Here is a 10,305-nt window from a genome sequence, read left to right on the forward strand (position 1 = left end):
CTCAACACTGAGGAGTCATAGACTTGGCATGATTCCACCAGGATCTGATAGTGCCAACCTGTAGGAAACATAGCTTTAGAGCCTAGTCCTTGAGCGATTGCCAATCTGGTAACCACATCCTGCCAACACAGTACCCTCATCCGCCCTGGCACCTGCCCCTACAATTCTGCCTTTTCCTATCCTCAATTGCACAGAATCACTGTGAGTTGATAAGGTGCCCCTCTACTACAAATCCTAATATCTTGCATTCAACCACCATTTTCTACTTAAAATACTTCCGCATTCATTAGCCCAGCCTTGCGAAGTCCAGACAAAGAAGATGGAGAGGCTTGCCCAAGGTCACATCGCTGGTTAGAGGATTACCTGGTATCCCTCCCACCCCCCAGCCTTGCTTGCTTTCATGCTAAAACACTCCCCAGACCTGAGCTCAGGCATGGCAGCCCTTTTAGCCTGTCCCAGCCTGCCAAGAGGCAGCACCCTGGAAAGACCCCTGCTCAGGAGCACTACAGGGGGATCAGCGCCCCCATTCATACCTGCAAGGCAGGGATGGGCCATCTTGGGAAGGAGGATGATTTCTGATTTGCTTCACTGAATTCACCCTAGGCAACAAATCTGTTTGCTTTGATATTACTTGAAAAAGGGAGTCGTGCATAATGAATGAGAGCCAAGCCCCAGAGTTGGCCAGTTCTGGTGGCCAGGCCTGCCTTTGCTGTGCACTAGTGCGGTGAGATGGTGTATATGAAGACCCTCAGCACAGTGCCTCTTACCTAGAAAGTGTTCAACGAAGGGGCCGACCCTGTGGCTCACTCGGGAGAGTGTGGTGCTGATAACGCCAAGGCCGAGGGTTCGGATCCCACATGGGGATGGCCGGTTGGCTCACTGGGTGGGCATGGTGCAGACAACACCAAGTCAGGGGTTAGGATCCCCTTCCCGGTCATCTTTTAAAAAAAAAAAAGAAAGTGTTCAACGAATAGTGGCCACTGGCCTTGTCATTTTTACATGGGAATCCTTGGGAGGGAGTCAACGTGGTACCCTGGAAAGTTTACTGAACCAAACATCTAGAGACCTAGATCCCACATGTAACTATTACTGCTCAACTTGGGATTTGAGTAATTCATTCTTTTCATCTCATTGGGCCCAGGTTTCCTCATCTGGAAACAGTAATAGCTGCACTATTTTTGTAATATGTTGTATTAGCCATTAAAGCATGCATAATCTTTGACCTAGCAATTTTATTCCTAGGAATTTGCCAGTATTATGTATAAAGATGCTAGGTTATAATAGCAAAATAATAATAATAATAATAATAAAATGAAAATAACAAAAAATGTCTAATAGTTAATGGTTAAATAAACTATGATTTTATATGACAGAATACAATGCATCCGTAAAAAATGATGTAGCTGTTTCTCCACTGACATGGAAACAGGTCCATGATATGTTATTTAGAAATGATAGGAGGTTGGGCCGGCCTGTGGCTCACTCGGGAGAGTGCGGTGCTGATAACACCAAGGCCCCGGGTTCAGATCCCATAAAGTGATGGCTGGTTCGCTCGCTGGCTGAGCGTGGTGCTGACAACACCAAGTCAAGGGTTAAGATCCCCTTACCGGTCATCTTTAAAAAAAAAAAAAAAAAAGAAATGATAGGAGGTTACAGAATTGTAGGTATAGCATGAGTCAATTTTGTAAAAAATATTTCCGATGATGTCTTCTACAGTACGTAAAAATGTTTGCAATGATTATCTCTGGCTGGTGGCATCATGAGGACCTCAATTTTCTTCTTTGTACTTTATTTTCTGAGTTCTTTTCAATAGCATCTAATATTTTTCTACTCAGGAACAAAGGGAAAGCCCCCCCCCCCCATTTGGAGAGGAAACCCAATGGCTGCACTCCACTCCACAGAACTTTTGAGAGGCTTAAATGACATGGTATATGGTGCTGCTGTGTGAGGTAAAGGGGGAGGCCCACCATTCTGATGGCCACCTCAGTTCCACCTTGTAGGACCTGCTCCTTGAACTTGCAGAGTCTGAATCTACAATACATGTGTTTGTCCTTGAGCCTAGGGGTTAACCTTAGGGGCGGGGTAGGGCTGGGGCTTGCTGGAGAGCCAAGCTGGGCAGAAGGGTGGGCGGGCTGGAGGCAGTGCAGGGCTGCTTGGGCACCAGCTCACCAGGGCTGTATTTATGAGGCTTAATTCCTGCTGGGCCTCAGGGCCGCTAGCCAGGGACACCTAATGGGCGTAACAGAGCCCCCTCCTCTCACCACCCAAAGCTGGAATGTTCTGAATTCCTCCTTGGGCCAAACCCCCCTCCCCCCAAGGCTTCTCCTGGGCTCATAGAGGTCACCACACAAAAGCCCAGCTGGAGATTTTGACATGAAAAACACAAAACCCACCAAACTTTTTTTTATGTACCTCAATCTTTCCCAGCCTCCAGGGGTTTAATTCTGATCTGTAATAAGTCTCTGACCCAAGGCTCAGATTTGCAGATGGATTTTGCAAAGCTGTGGTTAACAATTAGAAATCCTTTATCACCTCAGCCTGTGGCCCCTTGCACCTCACTCCCCTCCCTCAGGATCCTTTCCTCCCTCTCCAGGGACATCTCTTCTCCAAGGCTCTGCAAAAGAACTGCTCTGTAAGTATCTCAATCCGGATTTAGTTGCTGCCTTCTGAATTCACCTAGGTGAACACTCTTCCTCCCTAGCTGCCATCAAGTTAGCCTATGGTGAAGCCAGGCTGGGCCACCTTGGGTTTCTGAGTGAAGGGTATGGGAGGGAAAATGCTGGTGGCACTTGGGTTGGTGGTATTTGTCTCCTTGAATCTACCAGTCTTTGAAGCTATGGGACCACAGGAAGCACTCTCCAAATCAGATCATTTCTGGCTGGAGTTTTGGGGGGCAAAAAGACTGGGATAAAAATGGTAGGAAAGGATCTAGTTTACCCCTCTGCCTAACTGTGAGGGGCTTCCAGTGCCTTCCTCAGTATGAAGGCTCAGGCAGGTAGCTGAAGGTGGATTCCTGAGTGAAGTCATAAAGTCTCTTCTTCAAGCCCTTAAATGACTCTGGTTTCCAGTTGTCTGCAAGTCTGTCATTAGAAAATTCCTTCTTTGGACTGAGGCATTATTCTCTTCCAGTGTCCTCTTTGAAAATAAAGTTGGAGCCAAAACATTAGCAGCACTTCTAGCTGGGGAGAGTGTAGGTCATTTTTGTTTCCTAAATTCTGCTTTTCTCTGTTTTCCAGCATTCTAAAGTGAGAATGCTTTACTGTGATGATCAGGACAAAAATAACCTTTTAAAGACAATTAGAAAATCCAGTTTTAATTCCCTGAGTAGTCATCAATCAACTGATGCAAAAAGAAAAATGAACTGCTCCAAGGACAAACTTTCCAGAAAGTAGGGCCTCAAAGGAATGGGTTTGCCAACTACCAGAGCCCTTGGCAACTGGGGGCGAGGGGCAGAGAGGAGATTCTGAGGGGCTGTTAGATTAAGGGATGGAGCAATGAGACTAACAGAAGAGGGCTGTGGTGGCCTCTGTCACCCCAAGAAGGCCACATCAGGCCCTTCCTTGAGCCTGAGAACCCCAAGTGTCATGTCTCACTCAGTCTTATGAGAGTGCTCCCAAAAGTTGTGACACCATGCACAAGACCCTTGGAGTGAAGAGATGAGGAGAACAGCAGGGCGAGTGCTCAGGTAAGAAGGGGTTAAGTCAGGAGCGGCTGTCAGTCTTACCCTCCTAATCCTCTCCTGCCGCTCCAATCCCTCCCCTAAGGAAGATTAAGTAAGGATCCTAAGTGAAACCTTCTTGCCCAGCCCTTGGGCCATGGAGTATGTTGGCCCCATGCCCAGATGACAAATTCAGCTGGCAAGGCCTAGAGTTCTCTGTACCTCCAAAGCAGCCAGTGCTTGGCTCCTAGGAGGATCCCTCAAAGAGAGGTTTCTTTTAAAGCTGCCTGCTTTTAATAACATCTTTTCAGTTTTCTATATTTGTCAGAATGGCTTCCTGTCCTCATTACCTTATTGGAGACTCAAAGCCTTAAAGATGAGCAAACTAGCGCCTAGAGAAGTTAGGGAACTTCCTTCACAGGTTCCAGGCAGAACTAAGACAAGAGTCTAGGCCTTTTGATTCTCAGGCCAGGACCCTTTATCTAAACCCTATCTTCCATCACCTCTATTGCTCATCAGACAAATAAAAGCAGAATCTAGCCTGGCCCATCACCCAGCCCCTTGCTATTTTGTCTACCCAGTCTTCCTACCTTGGCTGAAAAATAGCCCCCATGGTGCCATTTCTCCTATTTAAATAAACTCCAACAATTTGTTCTTCCTCCTGACCAGCTATGCCAAGTCAGACTCTCTAGAGATTCCAAGCCTCAGTGATGGCATTTTCTTGACTCTGTCTTCCCCCTGCCCCCAAATACCTTCCTATTTACTCCTGCTGAGTCAGGACTTTCTCTAGGGAGAGGCTCTCCTCTTAGGGACACTGTTGATTCTCATGGGAAACTCAAGCTTGGCTCTTCTGCTGCCATCCTAGGAAGGCTGAAACAGAAGCTGCTCCTCTGGGAGGCAGGAGGTCTTCCCCCTGAAAACCTCAAGGCAGCTCACCAACTCTCACTGAAAGCCCAGATATAGATAGGAGATACGAAGGAAAAGTATTTAACTTAGACTTGATGGAAAGAGGTGAAGGTCCCAGAGACAGTTTGAAGGAGAGGATGAGTCCTGAAGGATGACTAGCAATTGGCCAAGCAATTGGCCAAGCAAATGGTGGATGATAGGATAACATGATTAAGGGGTTGGAAATAGAGAGAAAGGCAAATTCAGAGAAATACAAGTGCTCAGATAAGGTTGGATCATGTGTGTGTGTGTGTAGGAGCATAAAGCATGAGTCTGGAGGTGAGAGATGAGGCTGGGAAGAAAAGCAGGCTTCAGACAATGGAGGGCTTTCCTGGTTTCCTGGGCTAGGGAGTTTGAACTTTATCCTGAAAGCAACTAAGAGCTCCTGAAGTTTTTTAAGCATGGCAAAGGATGAGGGGACAGTTGTGATTTGATTCCCACTTTAAAAAGATCCTTGACTACTGGATGGACAATTAATTACAGGGGCAGGGCAGAAGTGAAGTTAGATAGACCAATTTGAGTTGCCTATTCAAATGGATAAGAGATGATGGTTGCATGGTTTGAACTAAGTTTTGGACAGTGGAGATGGAAAGAAGTGAATGGATTCATGATATCTTTTGAAGGCAGATCTGATGTGACTTCATAACTAATTATATGTCCAGAAGAGATGAGGAATCAAGGATGACTGGCTTGGGTTATTGGATATGGTCCCACTGAGATAGAGAACACTACGGGGTGTAGTTTGAGGGTAGGCAGAGAAAAAAGCAGATTATTTCAGCTTTGCAGATGTTGAATTTGAGGTGCCATTAAAACATTCAGGTGGGGCCATTCCAAATGCAGTTGAATAAACAAATCTTGAGTTCAGGAGAGAACTCAGAGGCAGAGGGATGGATTCAGGAGTCACTGGCGTAGAGATGGAACAGATGAGATCACCCATGGAGAATGTGATGAATAAGAGTCAATTTAGATGAACCCTGGGGGAACAATCAGATTTAAAGAGTGAGCAGAAGAGGAACTTATAAGAAGACTTAGAAACAACTTATAGAGGAGACCTAGAAAAATCATTCTAAGGGGCAGGGAAAACTGGGAATGGTGCTACAGATAACAAGGGAGAAAACAGTTTTATGTTTTGAAACAAGGAAATAGTCAATAACCTTGGTGGGAACAGTTTTAGTGGAGGGCTAATGCCAGAAGCCAGATTGCAGAGGGCCGAGCAGTGTGTGGGAAGGTGAAGAAGTACAGATGTCAACATCAAATGGCTTAAAGATCTTGGCTGCAAAGAGAACAATCAAGTTAGGGTAATAGCTGCAGAGGGAGGAGGTGGGGTAGGGAGCTCAAAAACAGTGGCAAATGTTTGAAACAGTCACTAGGAGGATGCCTACCAGGGAAGAGTAGAAGGATTGCCAAGAAGCACTGAAGCCGGGCCGGCCCGTGGCTCACTCGGTAGAGTGCGGTGCTGATAACACCAAGGCCCCGGGTTCGGATCCCATATAGGGATGGACCGCCTCTGCTTGGTTCATTGGAACACTTATTCTATTTTATAGTATGAAGTGTTTCCCGACTGTAGAATCACAATAAAGCCAAATGAGGTTTAAATTAAATTTGCTGTAGGGCCGGCCCAGTGGCTCACTCGGGAGAGTGCGGTGCTGATGGCACCAAGGCCCCGGGTTCGGATCCCATATAGGGATGGCCGGTTCACTCACTGGCTGAGCGTGGTGCTGACAACACCAAGTCAAGGGTTAAGATCCCCTTACCGGTCATCTTTTAAAAAAAAAAAAAAGAAGCACTGAAGCCCTCACTGAGATGCAGTCATGATTAGGATAGGCACAGTTGTGCCCAGGTTAGCAATAAGAAAACAAGTGCTCGAAAAGGACTTGCTCAGTGTCACAGCTAAGTGACAGAGCTGAGACTCACACTGGCTCTCCCTCCTCACCCCTTATCAAATGTTTATAGGCTCTTGCCCTGCACTGCTTTTCATCAACATTGGCATTGTCACATCCGATGCTGACGAATAGTATTGACTATCAACCATGTGCTCAGTGCTGCAGAGGCACAACAGTTTAATTTATGTTTTTTCACCCTCAAATTGCTTAGAATTTGGTTGAAGAAACAAGATATTCAACATATGCATATGTATACAAGGGTACTTCAAAAAGTTCCTGAAAAGATTTGTATTATCTCTCAATTCTATCTTTCCATGAACTTTTTAAGTACCCACGTATATATGTATGTGTGTATGTACATGTATGTATATGTACATGTATATACACTGGTGAAACACTGTTGTCTGTCTCTGTTCCTCTCTCTTTCTCTCTCTCTCTCTCTCTCCCTATTTATCCCTTTTCCTCTGATCCTCCATCCCTCCCTCTCTCTATCTTTCCCAACATCGGGCAGCACTTCCATGACCCTTATACTGAAGTATCATTTACTTATTTAGAAAGTCCCTATTTCATAGTCATATAAGCCCCTCAAACCTCTTTACCACTTTTATTCATTAATTAAGAAGACATTTTCCGAACACCTGCTCTGGATAAAGATAGCACTGTGCACGGCACATGAAATACAGAGATAACTAAGATACAGTCTCTGCCCTCAAGTAGCTCACAGACTAGCGGGGAAGAATAAGGATTTAAGTAAGAAATTGCAATACACTGCAAAAAGTACTGTCTCTACCTCAGTTTCCTCACCTGTACAGTAGTGATTATTAGTACCTCCCACAAAATGTTGTGATTATAGTTAACACGTGTAAAGTGCTTATAATAGTCGCAAAAGAAACTATATAAGTGTAGCTATGATTATTGTTATCGGTATTACTATTATGGAAGTAAACACAGAATAGTGTAAGACAGAGGAGAGGCACTTGACCCAGGCTAGAGTAAGAAACATCTGAGTTGAATCTTAAAGCATGAGAAGGCACTAAACAGAGGAAAGAATGCAGGGCATTCCACATAGAACAGCCTGTGCTCAGATTTGGAAGCAAAAGACCACATGTCATGACTGAGGAACTGAAAGTAATTTAGTTCGGCAGGCGTATAGAGTACAAGGAAGAAAATGGCAAGAGATGAAGCTTGAGAGGTCATGGAGTACAAACAAGTTTGAACTTTATCCTTTAGCTAATGAGGAGCCATTGGAATGCTTTATATAAAGTAGTGATTTGAGATTAATGTGTTGAAAGATCACCTTGGTAATGGTGTGGAAAATGAATTGGAGGAGGCAAGATGGGAAGTTGGACCAGTTAGGAAGCTGTTGCCATGGTCCAGGTGAGAGACAATGATGAAGCCCTGAACAAGGGAATTAGCAGTGGAGAAGGAGAGAAGGGAGCCATGGATTTGAGGTATATTCAAGAGTTAGAATTGGTAGGACATAATGACTATAGGATGAGTGAGAAAAAGGTATCAAGGATGACTCCCGAGATTTGATCAGGTGCAAGGTGATGGATAGAGGAATCATTCAGTGACCACAGGGAACTGAGGGAAGAATTGTTTGGGGAGAGGTGCAGTGGGGGAGGTGATAAGTTCTCTTTTGGACATGTGGAATTTGTGGTGCCTATGAGATTTCCATGTGGATGTTTTGACTAGGTGATTGCTCTGCCTGTCTTGAAGCTCAGGAGGGTCTATGCTGGAAATACAGATTTGGGAGTGCAGTGGATGGACACTTGGTTAAGTCATGGGGGTGGATGAGTTTGTTCAGGGACAGAGTGTTCATTGAGAAAAGGATGGACTTTTAAGGAATTCTCACATTAAAGAGATGAGTAGGGAAAGAGAAATCTTAAAGAAGGCTAAAATGGAATAGCCAGATTATGATGGGTTGAAAAACTAGTGGGCTGGAGGGTCTTGTAGAGAATGGGGAGAAGGTTGTGCCCTTGACCTTTAATGTCCTGAACCTTGGCAAGACTGGGGGCTCCCTAAACACTGCATAATCCTATACAGCTCTGAGATTCCAAAGGACTGGCTTGGTTGCCTGCCTCTTACAAAGCCCTCTATTCTAGAGCAGCTTCCCTTTCCTCTGTCTACTCTAGTGCCCCTAACAGATAGCCCAGAAAATTTTGGGAGCTCACTCCAGACCCGGGACAACCTTTTCTCCAGAGTCCTGAGAGGCTGATGATGGGCATCTATTAGGGCTGGGGGGCATCAATTAAGAGGCCAGACAGGAAGTGGTGTGTTATACATGCAGGAGGCGTTAGCCTAGCCTGAGAAAGGGATTTGAGCAGGGCTAGGAGGACCTGAACTCACATAGTGTGGACAGAAGGCTTTGTGGCCTATCCCAATTGGTCTTGGAGTTGATTATCACCATGGGCAGGATGATCCAGGGATAGACCACTACTTTCTAGGCCCTTGGAGATTCAAGAGGCCTCTAACAAGCTGGAGTTCAAAGCTATATTGTAGGACCTGTTCTTCCTGATCCAGTCCCCTGGAGTTTGGCCTCAGTCTATAATGGAGGGGCCCTGCAGTGCTTTTGCTTGGCAATGTGTTAAACAGCAGGCCTTGGAGAGTAGCAGTGGAGTTAACAGGGGAGTTAACCTGCCCATCCCAGGATTTTCCTGCCCACAACCACCACTGCCATCACCACCTTCTCGGAAAACAGCTACCTGTCTGGCCCCTGGCTTTGTCTGGCTGCCAACCTTAGGCATGTGCCTACGCAGGAGGAGATGACATGTTGGCTCCACTTTCAAAGTTGTTTTTTTTTTTTCCTTTCTCAAGTGTTATTTCTAAAGATAACAAAGGTCAAAAGGCATCCAGCATTTTCTGGTTTCTCATAAGCTTCTGGTCAATATTTAATCTAGTTTATGGATTTTTTTAAGGTTTTCTAGATACCTTCTTGAGCCTGCTTGTGGCCGCCCACAGACACTTGTAAGGAGGAGAGAAGTCAGCCTGGCAGAGGTACTCTGACATGAGGGATTAGAGGCTGGGATCCAAGAGCAAGAGCTGCAGCAAGGAGGCGAGGGAGCAGGCCCTGAAGACGCTTCTGTTGAGAGGTCTGCCATGGCCTCTCTTGGCCTCCAACTTGTGGGCTACATCCTAGGCCTTCTGGGACTGTTGGGCACGATGGTTGCCATGCTGCTCCCCAGCTGGCGAACAAGTTCTTATGTTGGTGCTAGCATTGTGACAGCAGTTGGCTTCTCCAAGGGCCTCTGGATGGAGTGTGCCACACACAGCACAGGCATCACCCAGTGTGACATCTACAGCACTCTTCTCGGCCTGCCTGCTGACATCCAAGCTGCCCAGGCCATGATGGTGACGTCCAGTGCACTGTCCTCACTGGCCTGCATTATCTCTGTGGTGGGCATGAGATGCACAGTCTTCTGCCAGGAATCCCGAGCCAAAGACAGAGTGGCGGTAGTAGGCGGAGTCTTCTTCATCCTTGGAGGCCTCCTGGGCTTCATCCCTGTTGCCTGGAATCTTCACGGGATCCTGAAGGACTTCTATTCCCCACTGGTGCCTGACAGCATGAAATTTGAGATTGGAGAGGCTCTTTATTTGGGCATTATTTCCTCCCTGTTCTCCCTGATATCTGGAATCATCCTCTGTTTTTCCTGCCTATCCCAGGGAAATCGCTCCAGCTACTATGATGCCTACCAGGCCCAGCCTCTTGCCACTAGGAGCTCTCCAAGGCCTGGTCAATCACCCAAAGTCAAGAGTGAGTTCAACTCCTACAGCCTGACAGGGTACGTGTGAAGAACCAGGGGCCACAGCTGGGGGGGG

At 46.2% G+C, this 10,305-nt stretch overlaps 1 protein-coding gene across 1 annotated transcript; it reads left to right on the plus strand.

Annotated features, from left to right (window-relative positions):
• Positions 1-429: 429 nt before the first annotated feature.
• Positions 430-10,299, plus strand: CLDN2 (claudin 2). Its single transcript, XM_008577851.1, has 2 exons — positions 430-540; positions 9,405-10,299. Exon 2 carries the CDS (start codon positions 9,586-9,588, stop codon positions 10,276-10,278), a length of 693 nt encoding a protein of 230 aa, XP_008576073.1. The 5' UTR covers positions 430-540; positions 9,405-9,585; the 3' UTR covers positions 10,279-10,299.
• The last annotated feature ends 6 nt before the right edge of the window (positions 10,300-10,305 follow it).

This window comes from Galeopterus variegatus, unplaced genomic scaffold (genome assembly GCF_000696425.1).
Source record: "Galeopterus variegatus unplaced genomic scaffold, G_variegatus-3.0.2 Scaffold1587, whole genome shotgun sequence".
In the NCBI taxonomy this organism is placed as follows: domain Eukaryota; kingdom Metazoa; phylum Chordata; class Mammalia; order Dermoptera; family Cynocephalidae; genus Galeopterus; species Galeopterus variegatus.

Coding starts and splice junctions, on each gene's coding strand:
- CLDN2 (XM_008577851.1), top strand. CDS start 9,586: ATGGCCTCTCTTGGCCTCCAACTTGTGGGCTACATCCTAGGCCTTCTG.